This window comes from Saccopteryx leptura, chromosome 1 (genome assembly GCF_036850995.1).
Source record: "Saccopteryx leptura isolate mSacLep1 chromosome 1, mSacLep1_pri_phased_curated, whole genome shotgun sequence".
NCBI classification, from domain to species: domain Eukaryota; kingdom Metazoa; phylum Chordata; class Mammalia; order Chiroptera; family Emballonuridae; genus Saccopteryx; species Saccopteryx leptura.
The window spans coordinates 267,285,328-267,307,336 of NC_089503.1; the positions used below are offsets into that span (position 1 = coordinate 267,285,328).

At 45.8% G+C, this 22,009-nt stretch overlaps 1 protein-coding gene across 1 annotated transcript in view; it reads right to left on the minus strand.

Moving 5' to 3' along the window:
* EBF2 (EBF transcription factor 2) overlaps positions 1-21,668 on the minus strand; it is a 218,270-nt gene extending 196,602 nt beyond the window's left edge. The window contains exons 1-6 of the mRNA XM_066352054.1: positions 21,108-21,668; positions 18,384-18,540; positions 17,273-17,336; positions 16,919-16,974; positions 16,363-16,436; positions 9,841-9,909 (exon numbers count right to left, since the gene is read on the minus strand). Of these exons, the coding sequence (XP_066208151.1) occupies positions 9,841-9,909; positions 16,363-16,436; positions 16,919-16,974; positions 17,273-17,336; positions 18,384-18,540; positions 21,108-21,238 (551 nt within the window). The 5' untranslated portion in view covers positions 21,239-21,668. The remainder of the gene's footprint in view (positions 1-9,840; positions 9,910-16,362; positions 16,437-16,918; positions 16,975-17,272; positions 17,337-18,383; positions 18,541-21,107) is intronic.
* Between the last annotated feature and the right edge of the window lie 341 nt (positions 21,669-22,009).

The following is a 22,009-nucleotide window of genomic DNA, read 5'->3' on the forward strand; positions in this document are numbered from 1 at the left end:
GGTCAATTTAAAAAAAAATTTTTTTTTTAAGAGGGTAGTCATATCCTGGAACTCCTACGGGTCTACCATATCATGCTTTTTACTTAAAAAAAAAAAATTTACATTTCTTTTGAATGCTGATGAACAGGAGACACCAAATCTTTTTTGCCTGCAAACTACTACCTTCTTTATTAGATCCAGCTAATAACACTGTTCTGTCTTTTTCCAAATAGCTCCAGATATATGGAAAAGATTTATATAGGCAGATGGGGATCCTCAAACCCCTCAGCGAGATCTTCTGAGCATGGCTTTTAAGATACCTAGAGGCAGAAAAAGCCCAATAGAGATCAGGGGAACTACCAGCTTTTAGGATACACCCTTAAAGGCTCCAATGCCCCAAAGGGGTCTCATAGGATGCCATCTGGGGCCTGCTTCAATAGTGGAAAGGAAGGTCATTGAGCTAAAGCCTGCCAGGCTTACATGCCTGTGTTGTGAGGAAACAGGGACACTGGAAGGTAGGCTTCCCCCTCGCTCCTCTAAGGGAGGGTCCAGTCTCTTCCAGCCCTGCTCCAGCCACCTATGACCTAACCTTGCCCAGAAAGCTGGGGTTTGCCACTAAAGGCTGAAGGTGCCCAGGGCCGTCAGCCCCATCTATGACACTGTGAACAAGCCTAGGGTATTTCTTCCAAGAAGCAGGTAAACTGATCTCATTTGCACAAGGGCCACTTAACTATGTTTTGCCTGAATAGTGAGGTTTTTTATTCTTCCCTCAAAGATCTCTGTTGTGGGTGTTGATAGTCCTATTTTCTGCTGCTTTGTTTAATATATAGTGTTTCCTTTATCCCTCCTACCTCAATGCTCCACTCATATTTCAGGCTGGGACCTACTCCTAATTTAGAGCTCTCTTTCCCCCTTTTGCCAACTTCTATTATGAATCTACCTTTGCCACCCAGCTTAGTGTATCCCAAGGTTCTCTTTACCATGCCACAGTCGCAGAGCTCCAGGGAAGAGCAACCTGGTCTCATCTCTCCAGGCAGAGGAGAACAGAAGCTCCATATCCACGCATGCTGCAAATGGCTTTTCCAGTCTACCTGAATGATTACCAGCTAGAAGCAGCGGTCATTGGGACTTGGACATGAGCTGCAAAGTATAGAATGGTGACAACAATTCTAGTGCCATGAGGACTTTTCCTGGATATGGACTTTTCTGGACTCCTGCTCCCTGTGACAGCTCCTAACAGACTGAACTGTGGTTGGATTGCATTTTTCAGGGACTTGGCATGGTGATGGGGCCAACTTGGACTTGGTGAACATGTTAAGGACACTACTCTTTTATGGATTCTTGCTGTATTGGCCAAGAGTTTGCTTAAAGGCTTTTAATCACTGTAAAAAAAAAATAGAAGACTGGATAAAGAAGATGGGGCACATATACACCATGGTATACTATTCAGCTAGAAGAAATGATGACATCAGATCACTTACAGCAGAATGGTGGAATCTTGATAACAGTATGCAGAGTGAAATAAGTGAGTCAGAAAAAAACAAGAACTGCAGGATTCCATACATTGGTGGGACATAAAAACGAGACTAAGAGACATGGACAGGAGTGGGGTGGTTATGGGGGGTGGGGGGAGGGAAGGAGGGAGAAGGGGAGGGGGAGGGGGAGGGGTACAAAGAAAACTGGATAGAGGGTGACGGAGGACGATCTCTCTTTAGGTGATGGGTATGCAACAGAACTAAATGACAAGATAACCTGGAAATGTTTTCTTTGAATATATGTACCCTGATTTATTGATGTCACCCCATTATAATAAAAATTTATTTATAAAAAAAAAGAGAAAAAAAAAGAATATTCAAAAAAAAGAACTATAATATAGTTGAGAATGTAAGGCAAGTCTAAATAGGTAAAAATAAATAAACAAACAAACAAAAACATCAATACTCATACATCCTAACCAGAGCAAGCATATATGACAAGTGTCAAGTGAAAAGACTTCGGCTACAAGAATGGATATCTATGAGGAGGTAGAATCTGAACTAGGTCTTTAAAGAGGGATAGGCTTTATCCTGGAAGAGAATTTGAGTGGGTACTACAGGTAGGAATGGTGTGTACAAAGAGAGAGAAGATGAAATATCCAAGGTCTGTTTGATGGGACAAAAGTTTTTATTCCATTTGAAATGACAGAGAAGAACTAGAAAGCTAAAACCTATCTACCTTTCACTTACCTCATCTTTAGAACACTTTTCACAGTTTGTAAATATATATTTATTTGTGAGATTAATTAAGTTGTCAACTCCATGAGAATAGGGACCATGCCTGTTATATTTCCTGGAGATCTGTCAGTGACAGGAGTTCAAAAATATTTGCTTAATAAAGGAACAACAGAAAATATTACTAAATCAATGAATGATGCTGTGAACCAACGTACAGGTGACTAAGCTAGTCTGAGTCAAATCCAGAAGATAGAGAAAGACTGGTCAGTCAAAGGGAGTAACTATAATTCTAAAAACAGAACCCGACTATGGAAGTGATGATCAGAACTTTTCAGCACCACTTTTTTAATCAAGAAAAAGAGAATGATTTTCTCAAGAAAAAAGTTTTATTCCTTTTTACCATTTGGGTTAGGCTGTCATCCAAGAAAGCGCTTAACCCAAAGGAACATTTTTTTTTCTTTACTAGCAAGTAGAAGAGTCCTTTCTCCTATACCTGTGTCTCCCTGAAATGACTAAGAAACTAGTAAACAATTTTTGTTGTTGTTGTTGTTTTACCAGAAAACAAAAGAAGAAAAACATGAAAGAATGATGCATTCACTTTGGGTAGATAATCTACGTTTTTAGTGAGAAAATCTAAACCTTCCCTGAGGGAATGAAATTTCCACTAAAAAAAAATTAATAATAATTGCCCAGGGCCAGGCTTTTGTAGACTCTTCACAGCGCTGGGCCCCTCCACTGGAGATGGGGAGCCTGGGCTGAGGAGGCACATATTAATAGGTCCCGTAAATTATAGATGAGCAAGGATAAGGAATTAGCATGCTTGACATCAAAACCTGGGCCCTCAGCTAGAATCAGAGTATGTAGAGCTGCAAGGTAATGTTCACACCACCCATTAATCTAAAGTACTTCATTATATATATGGGGAAACTGAGGCTCCAGGGAGCAGCCCATGTCCTCTATCACATTAGTCATCTAGTTAGTGAGACGCAAGTGACATCATCCTAGTCCAGGACCACTTCTACAACACTGTGGTGCTTCTCTGTCACACTGGGGACTGATAGTTCAACCTATCATACAATGGAATGTGACTTGTACAGTCTCATAGTTAAATGACACTTTGGGGACAGATGGCACCCACCACTTCCTAGAGAACAGATCCCCTCTCTACTGTTTCTGTCAGGAGTTCTTCCAGACCATGCTCACCAGGTCTTTCCATTCTTCAGAAGCTTCTGGAAAGTTTTTTCTTCTATCATACTAAAATATTCTTCTCTGCCACTTCACCCACTGAATTTCACCACTGAAACTGGCTATGTGACTTTGGCTAAATTATCTAACTCCTTAAGACTTATTTTTTTCCTCTGTAAAATTGAGAATTTTCTCAACCATTGGAGATTAAGTAAGAAGATGATTTAATACAAATTATTTACCACAATGGCTAATACCACAAATTAAATACCACAAATTATTTAACACAGTGATTTTGTAACATCAGGTGGTTAACTCTCTCATGAATAGCACCAGTCCGCAGACCAGCAATTGAAAAACACTGGCCTAGCAAAAGTAAGTGCCAATTAAATGTTAAATAGATGTTGACTATTGGTCTTAACCATCCTTCTCAGAGGCAGAATTTTTGTTTAGGAGTTGTCACTATTGGGACATCTAACTCGTCCATTTCCAGGGAAAGGAAATGAGCAGATTGAAAACCAACCTGAGTGGCCAGGACTGCAGGAACCTGGGGGGCTTTGTAGACACAAATCTCACCAAGAGCTCAGCTCCATCTACCACCCACACACTGCTTCCATGCTGAAAGAGACAGTGGGGTGACAAGCAGAATCTACACCATGAGTCAAGAATAGATTTATATAACCCTAAGAATACCATAGCACCCGCATGTTTGTGGCAGCATTGTTCACAATAGCAAAGATCTGGAAACAGCCCAAGTATCGGTCAGTGGACGAGTAGATTAAAAAGCTTTGGTACAGGCCTGACCTGTGGTGGCGCAGTGGGTAAAAATGTTGACCTGGAATGCTGAGGTCATCAGTTCAAATCCCCAGGCTTGCCGGGTCAAGGCACATATGGGAGTTGATGCTTTCTGCTCCTCCCCCCTTCTCTCTCTCTGTCTCCTCTCTCTAAAAAATGAATAAATTTTTTAAAAATCTTAAAAAAAGCTTTAGAATATATATACTATGGAATACTATTCAGCCATAAGAAATGATGGCATTGGATCATTTACAATAACATGGATGGACCTTGATAACATTATACAGAGTGAAATAAGTAAATCAGAAAAAAACTAAAAACTATATGAATCCATACATAGATGGGACATAACAATGAGATTCAGAGACATGGACAAGAATGTGATGGTAATGGGGGGCAGCGAGGAAGGAGAGAGGGGGGGGAGGGGGAGGGGAGGGGCACAAAGAAAACCAGATAGAAGGTGACAGAAGACAATTTGACTTTGGGTGAGGGGTATGCAACATAATCAAATGTCAAAATAATCTGGAGATGTTTTCTCTGAACATATGTACCCTGATTTATCAATGTCACTGCATTAAAATTAATAATAAAAAAGAATAGATTGATATACATTTCCTTTGACAAATTAACAAAAATGAAAACTCCAGTATTCAGGATTAATGCAATACCCTCTCGTATGCATGAAAAGTTAGTAAAGACTTTACTCCCCACAGTATTTTCCAAAATTTCCCATCCCACAAATAACTCTTTCCTGGAGTTAAGTGATACTCTGGAGAGTAGAACAACCCAGAGGAAAGAGGATTCGAATGTGTGGAACAAGAAGGTCAGTGAGACAGAGGCAGGACGAAGCTGTGCCAGACAGCAGGGGTGGTAAACAAGAGTCTGGACACATGGGGGAGCATCTGGTGGAGATGCTTACAAAGGTGCTAGCAGGAGAAAACATCCTTCAAAAATAAAGAGGGTCATACCCATTATAATGGCAACTATGAAAAAAACCCAAAAACCTAAAAAATATATAGCAGGTAATGTGGAGATGTACAAAAATTAGAAGCTGCACTGCTGGTGAGAATGGAAAGCGCTGTGGCCACAATGGAAACAGTAGAGCAATTCCTAGAACTACCATCTGACCCAGCAATTCCCCTCCTGAACATATACCCCTAAAGCAGACAGCAGACACTCAGAGAGACATTGTCCACCTGTGCTCAGAGCAGCATTATTCACAATGGCCAAATTCTGACACATGCTACAGTATGAAGGAACGTTGAGGATACTATGCTGAGTGAAATAAACCTGTCAATAAAAGGATAATTACTGTATGGTTCTATTTCTATGAGGTCCATGCAGAGTCAAATTCACAGAGACAGAAAGTAGAATGGTGGGTGCAGGGGCTTAGAAAAGGAGGGAATGAAGAGTTGTTTTTTAATGGGGACAGAATTTCCGTTTTGGAAGATGAAAAGAGTTGGTAGAGATGGAAGGTAGTGATGGTTGCATACCAATGTAAATGTACGTAATAACTCTGAACTGAATACTTAGGTAAGATGGCCAATTTTATGTTGTGTATTTTACCACAAAAAAATTTTTAGAAAGAGGAAGATATTACCAGGAAAACCCTTCATGGGCAACTAACCAGCAAGTATTTCTGAGTAAACCTTTTGAATGAGAGTCATTCTGTTGTTTGTTTGGCTTTATAAGAAAGAAAATGAAGAAAAATATATCAGCACTTAAAATGGTCCTCTGGGGAACAAAGCTCAGAAATATAGGAGACCCATGTCCTAAAACAAAAGACTGGGGTACTAAGCACGTGAGAAGCAGGCTGGAGCTGCCCTTTTAACAGAAAGTATCCTACTGGCATGCACACGGGCGGCAGCAGCCTTCAAAGATTCAAAAAGAAATCTTGCCCTTCCCATCCGTCTGACTTTTAATGGGGCTGCAAGTACAGGAACAAGAAGAGCTTATTCCCTTTTCTCTCATCAGTGAAACTGTCCATAAAATCCTCTTCCCTTGGACTACCAGATTATCCTAAACCCCAGAGGTTCAGTAGATATGCAGAAGCTTACAGATAGAGAAGAAAGTTTGAAGAGAGCACAGCCCATGAAGAACAAGGTGGAATTAGAGCTTCCCTCTGTAACTACAAAATGTAAACTAGTGTGAACTTTTTTTTTCCCCAATTTACCACACACGGATCTTTATAGACAAGATTTAGGTAAAATACCACAGTAAGCATTCTGTTCTCACTGTTGTTTTTGTTGTGGTTGTTGTTCTGTCTTGTTGGTTTTTCTCCAGATAGGGACTTTGGATTTTAACACTAAAGCCTAATAACCCCTCCTCTGGCTCCTATGCATACACATTTGTACAAAGAAGGAAGACTCAGCTAGAGGCCACGATTCACAGCAAGTTCTGCTGGGCTGTGTGTTGACTTGGCTTTCTGGAGGGGGTGTGGCTCCCCAAGAATTCACAAAGCATGCCCAAAAGACAATTGAAAATAAAATTTGAATTTCTGTTTCTAGAGAGATCAGTCAGGGAATAATTTAGAGGGAGAAAAGAATTTCCAGTCTGGAGCTAAGTCTTAGGAAATGCAATCTCTACAGTGGCCACCTGATTGTAAAATCCAATGATATTCAATTAAGGGGCCATGAGGTAGCAAAAGATATTTTTTTTAATATTTCAAGCAGCCTGTTACAAACTGAATATGTGCCCAGGATGTGGTCACATGGGCTAAGGGAAAGGTCAAGCTGTTTTCTGGTTGAGCTGGACGCCTACCATGTCAGCAGGGTAACATGACATAGCATGTCTCATCAGAATCAAAAACTCTGACGGGCCATGGATGAGATCAAGGGCGTTTCTGGGATAAAATTCTTACTTCCAATTCTGTTATATGTCTTTGATTAATAAAAACTGGAGTTGCAGCTGAATTAGTACTTGTTAACCATACAGTTTGGTAGGCAAAATTTTTGCAAAACCTTGGATTCACCAAGGGGAAAAATAAAAAGGTCTTGGGTGGTGGAAAGTTTAGGAACCACTTTTGAGCCTTGTTTTCCCCTCTGCAGAATATGCATAATCCTCAGGGAGTCAACACGGTTTCCCTGGGGCCAGAGTGGAGTGTGCTTGTTGTGTGAGAAACTCAGAGGAAGACAGTATAAATTAACTGCATCTGGTCAGACTGAGCAGGAGGGGGAGGAGATAATGAGCTGGCATTGTAGGAATAAGGGCAAAGGAGAGAATTCTATATTTACTCAGAGGAAATCCAAAATAGACCACTTTGCACCCATGTGGTGTTCGTGGGTGATCTCAAAGTCTCTAAGTCAGCAGGGGCATTGACCCTAGGGACCAAATGCACAGCTCAACCAAACCTCTGATGACACAACCCATCCGTCCCGCCTCCAGCAAACGCTAACCTGGCTCCATTCCCTTTGGCTTCCACAAATGAAGGGAAGAAGGCTGAGGTGGGCTCAAAAGACATTTGGCAGCAGTAAAACAAGATTCTGGTGAGGGAAAAAGATCTTTTCAAACAAAGCCCTACAATGAACCAACCAAATAAATGCATCCATTTATAATAAAATGGGTCCTCTAAAGACCTGATCAACTTATAGTTACCCTTTGGTATATTCAGGTAGACACAAAACATTTCGGAAGTAACACGTATTCCAGTGATGCAGAGACATCACTGGCTGGTTTATTACGCAAAGCGCAGTAAAATTCAATGCTGCAGTCACAGAGCTTCACAACATGCAGCCTCAGCACAGCTTCCACCTTCCAGAAAGACTTTAAGGCATTCTAGCACCAACAACATAGGCATCAAATATGAAAATCTTTTCTCCCAGAGATGCAAAAAGACTTTTTTATACATGTAACATGTGTATTACAGAGGAAGGAAACAAGCATATTCAGCTTCCTTCATGGGTACAGTTACATGTAGTTTCTTGCAGTAAGAGCTGCTCCTAAGTGCAGAGTCGCGAGGGTGTACACTTATGCGACAGAAGCTGCAGATAAGCATTTATGGCTTTGCAAATATTTCTAAAGCTTATTTATGGAGAGTTTATTTCAAGAAAAGAAGTGACAGTGAGGAGGTTCTTACAAGAACAGCAAAAGTGAGTGGAAAAGACTAAATGAATATTAGAAAACTCAGGGCACCCGCTGGGAAGGACTGGACCTCTGTCCAGGCTGTTCTCACAGCCTTCAATTCCCCCAGAGAATCCCAAGAGCATTCTGGGAGGCTGGAAAATGACCTCCCATGCAATCAGCATCCCCCATTCACATCATTTAGGACACAGAGTGCCGGAAGAAGGTGACGGTGGCAGGGTGAGCAGCGCTGGCCTCAAAGTGAGGACAACTGTTCCTGAAGCCAGCTCTGCTCCAACCAGCTGTGCAAATGTGGGCAAGCCACGTCTGTTCCTGGGTTCAGTCTCGTCACCTATCAAATGAGGAAGACGGCGGACCTCAAAGAGCTCTTACAGCTCTTTCATTTTAAACTTCTATACACTTCCAAAAAACCCAAAGGAATTCCATATAGCTCCCAAATATTGGTCTTAGCTGAACCTCGTTAAGATGGCAAAGCCACCATACATATCTGAGAAACACTTTATAGTAGGCTCTCTTCCTCTCCTAAGCATTTCTGAGAACACTGCCGAATGGCCATGGCTACGTCAGTAACCTCCTGAAACCTGCAGAAGCAGGCAGTGCCCTCCAACTCTCCTCTCCATTAGATCATTGAATAAAAGAGGTGCTGAGTGTTTTGTCCAAGGTCAGAAGCTAGGACAGAATCAGAATTCCAGCCTCCTCACTCCTAGGACTATGCTATACTTTCCACAAAGAAACCAAGCTGGCTTTCTGGGAAGAATGCCAGAGGTTCCATTCTCCCAACTGAGAATTCACTGGGATATTGGAATAACAACTTTGGAGACTGTGGTCTCTCCAATCCATTTCAGGACCTGGCTAGAAACATAAAAACCAAAAGAAAGAAGCAACGGGGAATTATTCCATTTTTTTAATGAAAGAGAAAAAATTAGGGGTGGGAATATGGGACTTCTTAAAAATTACATGATTGCTGGAAGTTAATTTGGTATTTCTTCATTGGTTTGTAAGTTCTGTTTCCAATCACAAAAACAGACCATTGCAGATGCCTAAATCACATTTCAGTGAATTAGCATCTCATCCCAAAGAATCTCACTCACTCTGAATATAACATAGAACCCAAAACCCAACCCTCTGTGGTAGAAGGAATCTCTCTCAATGCAATAGAGAGCTTGTCATAATCCCCTAAATCATAATCTATATTGGAAGTCTTCAAGCCCAACAGCAATCACTGACAATAAGGGAGTTGCCACTGAATTTGGGGTACACTGTCTGTTCTAGGAAACTAACGGAGGCCCTGCCCTGCCAGGTAGGAGAGTTGGCATCCCCCACCACCCCTTACCACACACTCCATATCAGGCGGGAGCCAGTGCACCTGGAAGAGAATCCTGTCACCGATTTAGAGACACAAGTTCAGAAGTAAAGTTTCTGCCTTCTTCCAAGAAAGGTCAAGCAGAACAAGAACATACATCTGGAAGTAGCATCATGCCTTGAAGATAACATGAAACCAATCTTACAGCAAAGCCCAAACTCAGAGTTGAGATTCATAATGGGAAGAAACTGGAAACGATTTTTTAAAATCACTTTTTCCCCCTACCTGTCAATGATGACGGGATCTGAAGGAGTCTCATTTCGGTTTCCACAGCTTTTCTTTTCACAACATCGACTATAGATTGGGAGGGAACCAAAAAAGTAAAAGAAATGTGTTAAAATAAAAAAAATTACAATGAGCACACACTGTATGAGCGTTCATAAAAACGAATATGTCTTGGGTAGCCTCTTCACTATCAGCTGCTTGAGAGTGGAATTTATGGCCTTGTTTAAAAAGAATGGTGAGCCTGACCAGGAGGTGACACAGAGGACCCAGGTTGGAAACCCCAAGGTCGCTGACTTGAGCACAGGCTCACCAGCTTGAGCGTGGGGTCGCCGGCTTGCACGTGGGATTGTAGACATGACTCCAAAGTCGCTGGCTTGAGCCCAAGGTCACTGGCTTGTGTAAGGGGTCACTGGCTTGGCTGAAGCCCCCAAGTCAAGGCACATATGAGAAAGCAATCAATGAACAACTAAGGTGCCACAACTATGAGCTGATGCTTCTCATCTCTCTCCCTTCCTGTCTGTCTGTCTCTGTCTGTCCCTTTCACTCACTCTCTCTCTCTTGAATAATAATTAGTAATAATAAACAGTGAATTTGAAGCCCAGTGATACTCATTTAAATTCTTGCTCTATGACTTAGAAACTGGATAATTCTTAGCAAATCACAACTTTCCCAAGAGCCGTATTTGTAATCTGAACCATGAACAGCTGGGTTTAAAAATCTATAAGGGGAGGGGGAGGGGGAGGGGCACAAAGAAAACTAGATAGAAGGTGACGGAGGACAATGTGACTTTGGGTGATGGGTATGCAACATAATTGAATAACAAGATAACCTGGACATGTTTTCTTCGAATATATGTACCCTGATTTATTGATGTTATCCCATTAAAATTAATAAAAAATTATTTATTAAAAAAAATCTATAAGGTTATTTTCAGCTCAGTGTTAAATGATTTTATGACTATATATTTTAGATCTTTATGTCTTAATAAATATTTGAAGAAAGAGGAAAGAAGAAAATGTAGCACTAGACCCTAAGTAGATGCCTGGATTACTATCAGCATTATTTACATAACATCTTTTTCCAGAAAACTCAGTGTACTTTATAAACATTTATGCATTCATTCATTTCTATCATTTTCTAAATGTGAGAAAGGCAGAGTAGAACTATATGTCTATTTTAAAATAAGAATAAAATGAGGCAGGGAGCAGTAAAATGATAGCTCCAATCATTTTCACCAAGTCTGGAACAGAAATGGGACTGGATGTATAGGTTCCATCTTGAAAACACTGCTTCCCAAGACTTGTACCTAGCAAAGGGCTGGCTACCTGGTTGATACTAGAGAATGCAAAAGAGAAAGAAGTCTTAGAATAATTATGACAGACAGGAAGGACTCAGAAAGACCTGGGCAGAAGCTAAACACTCCAATCTAAGCAAAACAGGTGCAATCCTGTACGGCAGATCTAAACCAATGTAAAAAAGGCAAAGAAAGCTTGGTGGTGGAGAAGCAATGCAACAGCCCTCCCTGTGTTGTCCCACCTCTACTTCTTGGGACCACAGACTTCTGAATATCTTTCAGCTCATTCAGGCACATGGCCTGTCATTGACTTTAACCTTGACATGCCTTATGAGAAAAGCATTATCATCCACACCAGTTGGAGAGTATGTCTAATAAACCATAGCAATAACAAAACTATGTATAAGTTCTGCTTGAGATTGATGTGGTCTGGTAGAAAAAATGTTAACATGAGAATCAGGGCTCTGGTGCTTAACCCAACTCTGTACCTAAGCAGCTGTGTCAATTTAGTCTAATCTCTAACCCATCTGGGCTTTGCCTCCCTGTATATAAAATTAAAATGTTGGACTAGATTATCACCAGAGTCCCTTCGAAGTTTAAAAAGTCCACGAGGCTCTCAGATTCCTTGAGCACCCTCCAAAAGTGCTGACAAGGTAGAGAGAAGAGGGAGCCGTGTAGCGGCAGAGCCCCGAAGGCCTAACACAGCCAGTCACAGACTTGCTTCCTGGTTCCCTGCAGGCCTTTCCCCATCTCTGATCCTCCACAGAATTACAAACGAACAAACAGATATTTATGATTCTTAAATCCATCTCTTTTATGCCAGGACATGTGGATGATTTAGTAAACAATTTTACCATTCTCAAAAAGTATAATAGACTTGAGAGATTTAAAAAAAAAAAAAAAGCCTGCACCAAATGGGTACAATGAGGCTTTAAGAATTTTAATCAGATTAGTAGGAAATAAAAATTGTCTCAACTTTCTTAAATGCCAGCACTTACCCCTGGGACTTTTTGAAATAATATTTCACCTTTGAAATTATATTAGGTCTTAACTTTTAAAATTTCAATCCATCCCAAGATTAACACCAATAAAAATGCTAGCTAGACTCTCTCCAACTTCCCAAAGCTTTGTCTCTTTTCCCAACTTCTACTTCCACCCGTTTCTGTCTCCCACTTCTCGATTTTTCTGTGGCTTATGTCAATGGAATATCTTTGCAGCCAGGACAAAACTTTTACTTAGCGACACAATTTTAAAAGCCCATACATGCTGTTTACCTAAAGCCTTTGACCTAGACCCCCTTTTGACATCACCAGCATGTCACCTAACCCTATTATGTACTTGATGCTGGGTACAATTTAATTCCAAGCACACAGTGTGTCAGAATGCCAATCTGTTTAGTTTGAGAAGGAACGATTCTGAGGAGGCCAAGTAAGTTTGCAAAATTGCTCAGCTGAATTCAGCAGCTTTCCATGGGGACTTTCTCTAGAGGGAAGAAAAACAGATAAAACTCTGAGCCTGGTGCGGAGGTGATACAGTGTAGGATTCCACACAGTGAAGAGAATGATATTTAAAGAAAAGGCTGAGAAACTCCAGGACCCGACCTTCTATTTTTCCAAGTCCCATATTTAACTGTGATCTCTAACATTAAGAGCAAAGGAAAGATGTATAAGACACTGATTTGGCGGTTGCACTATAAGAGGTGTAAAAATAATCAGAGTGCATGACATTTGTTTCCTTTGAGTTCTTCTTAAAGTTACTCTGGGTTAGCCAAAGCTAATTCCCTTTTTTTTTTCTTTTTATAAAGGAAAAGTTCTCCTCGAGATGTCCTAGTTACTCTTTATTTGGTTTCTTAAATAGCATTCCATCATCATGCCAGAATATCAAGGTGAGTAAAGGGAAGTAGAAAGGAGAAAACGTGCACAAACCATGTTCCCCAAACATCCACTCTGGGATCAGGTATGTGGATAGTGGAGAGAAGGGACTGGGCCCTGAATTAGGTATATAAACTCAGTTTTCCCTTTCTTTTGCTGCATAAACAGAGCCTGCGTGGCCAACTTCAGGTTCAGTTACTTCAGTTAAAAAGGATTTTTAGGGTTATTGCCTAACAAACAAGTCTGTAAGTCTGAAGTTCTTGTTCAGTGAACAAGGCTGGAAAAACAAGGGGGGGGGGGAGAGGGGGGTAAAGAGTAAACAAAGAGAAAAGGAAACCGAACTTGGCACTAGGTTAAGATTGTGTCCTAACCACCACAAAGAAGCTCAAAAGCTAATGGATGAAAATGAAAGCTCTGCCTCTCCTCCTGCTTTAGCTGGGTTGGATATATTTTATTCTAGTACTTATTGGAGAATGTTTTACCTGAAACCTTCTCAGTTGGCTAACAGGCCTCTTTCATCCTCCCTATCTTTTCTTCGAGAATTGAGAGGGAGAGAAAAAAATAAAACAAGTTGGGGATGGGAGGTGGGGGAAATGAGAAATTTTATCCCACTCCTGAATCTTACCTGAATTTTTCAGAAAACTAGAAGGGGGAGGGGGTAGCGGCAGAGGAGAAGCCTGAGTCACAAGGACACAGGGTGTCTAGTCAGCCTAACTCCTGCTCAAGACAAGTGATTATGCCCTTTCCCCTCCAAAATCGTTTTTAAAATTCAACCCTCAACTTTCAAAAATCTGTCTCTAATTTCAAACTCAATAAACGCACAGCATGGAGGCTTTTGTTTTGTTTTCTTCTCCCCAACTCCTCCCTGTGATTGCATAACAAAAGTGTCTAAATTCACACCATCTGGCCGATAAAGACACTGGCCCCACTGCCCGGCTGGCCCATCTGATTAGGGCCCTGTCTAGCCTGCGCCTTGTGGCGAAAAGTCACAGCTGTGGGGTTTGCTCGTGTTCAATACAACTCTGTTATTAGCCAGCTGTAGGCCTTGAGATGACTTCTGTTCAAATTATAATATCTTTTAACCCTCTGAGCATTTGATGGCACAGGGGTGGCTGGCAGTGACATTACAACTAGATTTCCCCTTGCTAATAATTGGCAAAATGAACTAAAGCAGGGGAAAGTGGGCAGAGACAGTTGGAGAAGGGAGAAAAAGTTATTCCTAAAAAGATTTCTATTGTTTCCCTCCTCAAAGCTAAATGCTAATTTATGAGCTTTTGGACTGAAGATTATAGAACATACAACCAGGCTGGGAAATTCCCAGGTATGCCCAAGAACACCCACCACACAAATGAAATTGTGTGCTATCACCTTTGAGAAACGGGCATCAGATTCATCCCTCAGTCACTGACTGATATAGCTGGCTCTTAAACTGTGGGGAAGCAACTTATTCCCCTAACTGGAGAATCAACCAGCTCAGACTGACACACTGAGTGAGAATGTCCCTAATACATGCATCCAACATTTGCCTCTACCCCAGCTCATCTACACACACACACACACACACACACACACACACACACACACACACACATACACGGCACAGTACCCATCCAATGGATCATTTATTTACCCATAATTAAATTCTAGTTTGGGAAGAAAACAGCAGAACACCTCTTCCCAGGTCTCGAATGCAGAGAAGTTATAGTACATTAATTTTTTATATTGTGTTACTAATGCAGACTAAACTAGAGGATTTAAAAATTGATGCTGCTACTTAAACAGCATAAAATGAGGAGGATTTGATTGGGATTAAAAATAAAAATATCAGCTGTAAATACAGCTGAATGGAGCGTGCGAGTATTATTTAAAATGGTAAGTATAATTCGTCAGACAATGAATGAGCCAGTTTGGGGTTTTCTTTCTTTTAAGATCATCTCTCCAAACAAAGACATTTAAAAGTATAAAGAGAAATTTTAAAAAGCACCCTTCAATTAGCCAATTGAATCAGTGTTTCAACTATTTCACCTAGGTATTACAGTTCATCTTAGAATTGTATTTCCTTTCTAACCAGATCTATTGGGGGTCCTGGAGTAATCTGCTCACTCCATCGCCCAACACCTCACCCAGCTACTCAGGCCAGGAAGCCCGACCCCTCAGCTCTGGCAGAGTTGAACTTTGCATTTGGCAAAGTTTGTTTTTCTAATACTTGGTCAAAACCAAAACAAACATGTCTGATTGTTGTGTTTCCTCCTGACTGGGTTGGGAGGGAGACAGAGCTGCCAGGAGCTGACCATAAAACATTCCGAACTACACCAGCTGCAGCCTGCAGTTATCCAAAACTAGCAAGTCTGGAGTTAGAAGACGTTTATTGAAGCAATAGTGGAGTGAGGATGTATTGAGGTTTTCTCTCCAATCAGGGATTTTGGAGGAAGGAAGATATATGGAATAAACATACATTTTTATAGTAAAATCACTACTTCCTCCCAGAGTTTCCTTTTTATAGATAATTCACATTTTCTGTGGGATCCTCAATATCTGACAAAACTAGGCATTCAATAAATATTTGATGAAAGAATAAGAATGTGGATAAATTTCTTCTAATTTTTAATTTTCTTCTAGTTAGGCAGGAAAAAAAGACTCGAAATGCAATGGGTTGGTCTCTGTAAAGGAGATGGAAAAGGTACAGAAATTCTGGCACACTGCACTTCTCCAACTTGAACATCACAATCCAGCTGCTGCTCTAGACCCCAGCTTTCCTGCCACTGCTGGACAACCCCTACAATCTTTCTCCCCACAACGCCTCCTGACCTAAGGAACTCCTCCCACAAGAGAACTCCCTAGAAGAAGGAAATGCTTCAACATCACTGAAAAGTGCCTCAAGAGGGGGGGGGTGCTCAGAAATAAACCAATGAGCCCCTGGACCCCTCTGATCACCCCTTGGCCAGACTTGGAATCTCCAGAGCTTTGACTTGATAATGCCACAAGTGGCCCCTCCTTGGAACTGAGCCTGGATACCAACCTGGAGCAGAGACCAGTCAGGGGAAGTCCCCATCCCAGATTTGGCTGGGGGCTGCCCCTTACCTCCCCATGCTGTCATCAACTGCTGGGCAGCAGAAACTACCCAGGTGGGGAGAAAACTCTTGAGATGGCCAGGGATAGAATTATGCATGGTTCTGAGTTTCCTTTGGGAGATGCTCTAAGAATCTGGCCTTTACTAAAGGAGGAGTTTGGTAACATGGCCTCCCTCTGTGCTCACCATCACTCCTGCAAGTGGGTGCCCGGGGCACAGGTGAGTGCAGAGATCTGGCTCCCCTGCCCAGCTTGGTAGCAAAGGCCATAGGACAAAGCAGCTCTTACCTGCACATGACTTCGTGTGTCAGAAGGACTCGGCACATTTCCGGATTCTTATTTTGTCCCTCGTAAGCTATGGGCTGCGAAGGAGGCAAGGGCAAGGATGGAAGGCATGAGGGGAGAGAGAACCGAGCAGGCATAGAGCTGGTTCTCCTCTCTGGGCCCACTACTTCATGAGTGGTGCCCGCTGGCAGCCCAGAACCCAAGCTGCAGCCTGGCTAACTCAAGCAAAATAATAAGAGACAAGTTTGCCCCGGGAGAATATACTTCTTACAAAAGGCAATGTTTGGAGAAGCTGAACTTCCCAATAAGTGTTTCTTCCCTTCACCCCTTTGCTCACTTCCCCTCAACCCCAGCACCTCCCCACTCAGAAAGAACCAGGACAACTGGGGAGTGAGGGAAAAGGTTTTCTTTTCCAGAATGGACAAGGTTCGAGTTGCTGTGCAGGAAAATGGGAAGTCTGACCCAGGAATTAGTGGAGGGTGAGGGGAGGTCAGAAGAGGTGAGGGGGAGAGGGGGAGGGGGCCCTGGAGAAGAGAGCACCGTGGGACATGGGGCTCACCTGCTTGGTGACTGAGTCAATGAGCCTGACGTACAGGTCCTGTTCCGTGCGGACGCCTGTGGGGAGGGGAAGGCAACGGGCACAAAGTAAAAGCCTTAGAGCCCCTCCTGGGAACCCCACAACCTGTCCCAGTTGTGGGGCCAGGCCCCCCAAGAAGTTGCCCACGGCCCCTAAACCCGTGGGCTCACCGGCCCTGAGGCCGAAGACCAACCACCCACCCAGCGTGGCCCTGTCCCAGCTTCCCAAAACACTGCTCTCCCTAGGCCTGGGGCCCTGCAAGCTACCGAGGTATAAAGTCAACCGCTTTCCTTGACAGGAACGTGTGCGGCACCTGGACCCAGGCTGGGCGCTCACCGTTGCTGTAGAGGAGCTGTAACTTGTAGTGGGTGCCATTGTTGGTCTTCTCGTTGCCTTGCTCCTGAAAAGACAGGCGGTGTTGAAGTCCTTTGCTTTCGAGCCCCCCAAATGAGAGAAAGAGGAGAGAGGTCTTCTCTACACCACACCCCCTGCCTCTCACCCCTTCCGCCCTGGGGTCAAAGGGCAGGAGCCTCTGCCGCAGGGCCACCTCCAAAACTTGCCAAGGCTCTCGGCCACTTGACTCTCTCCAATTCTCTGTCTTTCTCCCTCAAAAATGCCCTCAGAAGTGAGACTCCTGCCACTGGTAACAAAGGGACACCCTACCAACGTTACCTTTAGCAGTACCGACCCAACCCGCCCGGCTCTGCCTGTCCTGAGGAAGTCGCAAGGCTTCTCCTGGCAGAGAGGTGACCAGGGACCTCCTGGCAGAGAGGGACCGCCACATGGAAGGGCTACCTTCGTTTCTATTCCGACAGAACCGGCTCCTCTAAGGCCAAACGCTGCAGAACCCGAGGCCCACGTTCAAGAGAGACCTCTGGAGCGCCTGCTCTAACGCTCCCATTGTACAGGAGAGGAAACTGAGGCCCAGAGAGCGTAAGAGACTTTCCTTTGGTCACACAACTGTTTCTTTGGGGATCAAATGCAGTCCCAAACCGGGATCTGAGTTGGGAGCCGGTGCGTGGGAAGCCCGAGTGGGAGAGAAATCTCAGCGAGGCCAAGGCTAGGCTCTGGGTTTCCACCTGGTATCTCCTCACTCCGTGGGAGCCAGTAGGTGCAAAATAACAAAAACAACCCGGGGAAGGGCAGCTCGGGCTTGGGTGTACTTTTAAATCACGTTCTAGTGGAAAGGGCGTTTGCGGCGCGGTCAATCCACGACCAGGTTCTCCTAGTGACGCAGGGGCTGGGTGCTAAAATCACCCACGTCCCCGCAGCAAGCGGTGCACCGTAGCCGGGGCGGAGGAGGTGCGCAGAGAGCAACCGGTCAGAGTCTGAGAGTAAGAAGCCTCGATTTACCATCTCCGATGATGTGAACGGAAAAGCGTCACGAGTGACAGATGGAAGGAGGTAGTTATTAGTCCGGGAGGGGAAGAAGGGGCCCTCCGCTTACTTTGTCGTTCTCCACAAAGTCGACGAAGGCGGTGCGCTCGATCTCCACCGGCTGCCCCTGCCTGTCATACAGCGCCAGGACGAAGTGGAAGAAGTTGGATTTCCTCAAGTTGGAAGGAGGCTGCTTCTCAAAGTGGGCTCGGGACAGGGCCACTCCGCTGCGCAGGAAGAAACACAAGGGACACCGGACAAAGGGAAGGAGAAAAGGACAATGTTACCAAAGCGCAAACATCACACCGCAAAGGGTCAAGGGTTAATGTCCCAGGTCAAGAATTCTGGACCTTCGGACCTTTTTTAAAATTCGGATTAAGAGAGGAGACTCCTTAGAGGAGACGCAGTGGCCATGGGTGTCGCTTGGCAGGACTGACACTCCCAGCCGCTGCTACAACTGTCCGCTGTTCTAGCCTCTGGACATCCCAAAGCCCGGCAGCTCGCGGTCAGGCCTGGGAGTGGAGTCCGAAGGACCCCAGCTGCAGTACCAGGCCTGGAGCGGTCCCTAAGCGGGGGCCCAAACTTGTCGTTTGCGGCTGCATTCATCTATCCTATCAGGTGGCCGCCGAATGGGTCAGGAACAAGAGCCGGGCCCCGGGGTATGGGAATAAACGCCTCGTTACTTTTGAATACGTGACCCTTTTCCTTCACATTCGCTGGAGTTACCTGTCCTAGCGCTACTACCCATAACCCAGCACCGCCCCCCCCCCCTGCTATCTTGGAAAGGCAGTGGGTGAAACACCCCTCGGGCAGGCGGGAAGCCCAGAGCCCAGCCCTTTCTCGGTCCTACAGCGAGAGGCCTCACCTCCTGTTTCCCTCTCTTTTCCGAAAAGTTGAGCCCAGGACAGTGGCAGAACGAAATCCCCGCGACCAATCCTAGGGATGCAGACCACCAGGAATGACCTGATTCTGGGGACCCTGCCCCCAGAAATGCTGAGCTTGGAGAAACCAAAATGTTATTAAGAGGCCGAGAAAGTCCTCGCCTGCAGTCAAGGGGAGCCTCGCTCCATTCGCCTCTAAGGACGGCGCAGCCAAGCCCGCTGACAGCGAAACCCATGTTGGAGGACCCGAGAGGCGCCCTCGAACGCATTGAGCGTGTGCACGCCCCATCCTGCAGACCTGCCGCGGCCGCGGACAAACCGGCCTCCAGATAGCATTGAACAGGAGACGCGGGGCCCAGGCGAGCGCGCAGATGGCTGGAGCTGCCCCGCGGCTCAGATCTCTGGGCCTCTGCCCTAGGGCGCGAGCACTTTTCACTCTTTTGAAGGGTGTGAAATTTTGCTGGAAAATCCTACTCGAGCTGCCAGTTCCAATTTCAATAGGTGTTTGATCCGGGGAAAGGAGGAAAGTAGGGGTGGTGTCTTAAAGGAGCCCGGTTAAGGAAAGGCACTGCGGCGCCGGCTCTGTGGAAGTGGCGGGTCTCCCTCGGCCTGCAGCCTGCGAGCCGGGAAGGCTGCGGCCGCCGCCGCTGCACTGTGCGCTTCGCCGGAGGGATCCTGGCGCCGCCGGAACTCGGGCAGGAGGGAGTGAGCCGCCGCCCGCCCGGGGTCTCCCGAGCGACGCAAGTTTTGCTTCGGTTCATCCAAGGGTGGCAGCTGGTTCGCTCTACCCGGGACACCTGGAGACCTGCTAGGTGGCCTGCTAGGACAAAAGGAATTTCTCGGCGTGATGTCGGGACTCAGAGGGGGTTGTGATGAGGACAGCGCAGAAGGAGACTGAAGTCGTGGGAAGAAGTTCCTGGGCTCCTTGGGGTCAGGGGGCTTCCTCTCGCAGACAAGGACGTGGGGACCCCAAGTCCCAGCTCAGCGGTGATGATGATGATGATGAGCAAGGGATACCAGAACGTCTTCGCGAGGTGACACTCTGGACCAGGCGTTTACCATCTCGGGACGCGGACGCTCAGGAGCACTCAGCCTCAGGGATCAGTAAAATTAGAAGCTGGTGATTCCCCGTTGTCGGCCAGCTCCTGTTCTCGGCTTTCTTCTTCTGCAGTTTCTTCTACTGTTCCTCATTCGTCTTTTCTCTTGACTTTCTTCTTCCCCCTCACCCCACCTCAGTGCTTCTGGCCCCACTCTTCCATCTGTGCGCCTGGATTCTCCAGCCTGCCCCGTCCCCAAAACTCCCTACCGCTTTTCCTTCCCGGGGAGCCGCTCCGAACTCTCCGGCTCCTCTCGCCGCCGTCGCCATCAGCCCGCCGGGCTCCGGGCCTCCAGGAACGGCCCGGCGAGATGCCGCGGAGGAGGCGCTCGCCAGCCGCGCGGTGGAAGCCGGCGTTCCGGGGGCCGCCGCCGCCGGCTCGGGTCTTCCCGCTCCGCTCCGGGCCAGGCCCTGCTCGCAGGGCTTCGGGGATGAGCTGCCAGGCGGTGGGTGCTACTTTGTTATTTTTCCACCCAAAGAGTGGTCTGTGGGGAAGGGGGAAGGAGTGGGGGAGAAACACAAAGACCCAGGCAATTCAGGAACTCCAGTGTTAGCCGCGGGGTAAGTGTTCCCGGGACTGCCACGACCTGTCTGCCCGAGGGCGAGCCCCAGCGCGCTGGGCCAGGGCGACAGATGCGGGCTAGAGAAAAAGAAACAGAGCGAGCCAGCCGGGGGCGGGGGCGGGGGGGGGGGGGCACCAGAGAGAAACAGAGACAGTGAGAGAGAGCGAACGAGCTAGAGAGAAACAGAGACAGTGAGAGAGAGCGAACGAGCTAGAGACCTGAAGAGCAAAATAGTCGTGCGACCGTCTGTTTACCTCTGCGCCGCGACATTGGCGTCCACCACGCCAACATTCCGGACCCAGGACCGGACCGAATCCATCTCCGCGCCCAGCGATTTCTCTTTCAGAGCTGGCCCTCTTGCTAAAGTATCTTGAATCCCAAACATTTAAAAAAAAGTCTGGTGTGTCTCTTTAAAAATAAGAGTTACCACACTGTCTTTACTGTTCCCAACGTTGTCACCAAACCGTTTCCTTCAAAACAATCCAAAAAAGGGGGGAGGGAGGACCAAATGCTGAAGTTTGAGTCTCTCTTAGAAAAAAAAAAAAAGATAACCAGTCCTTTGCTTCACGCGCGAGGTGCGTATTGGTGTAGTAAAAGTTTGGATTTTATCCTTCACAAGTTCAGATCTGCCACCTCAGGCCCTCTGTCCTAGGTTGCTCGCATCCTTCCAGTGGCAGCGCTGCCTCCGGAAAGTGATCACAATTTGGAAGCATCACCTGTTCTGGAAGAAACTGGAGGAGATTGATGGCTGCCTAATCTCTCCCCTTCCTCCTGGTCCCCCACCCTCCCTGCTCCTCCTTGCCGCTCCAATTTAGAAAAAAAAAAAAAAAAAAATCCCCAACAGGATCAGTTGTAAAGGGAAGAAGAGGACCCGGAGCCCAGAGGAGGCGGTGGCTGCGAGCACCTCGGAGCTGGGCTGCAGCGGCGCACCGGCCCCATGAATGGGTTACTACAGCCCTGGTCGCGGAGAGGCGGAGCCGCGGCCGGATAAGGAGCCTCATTTGCATGGGCGCTCGGGATTGGCCGGCGGTTGGCAGGCCGGACCGACGTCCTCCGGCGGCGCGCGCCACGCTAGGAGGTGAAAGGGGACTGAAAGCTGTGCACGCTGTGTCCTTAATGTGCGTGCGTGGGCTTGGGGCCCCCAAATCTAGCATGA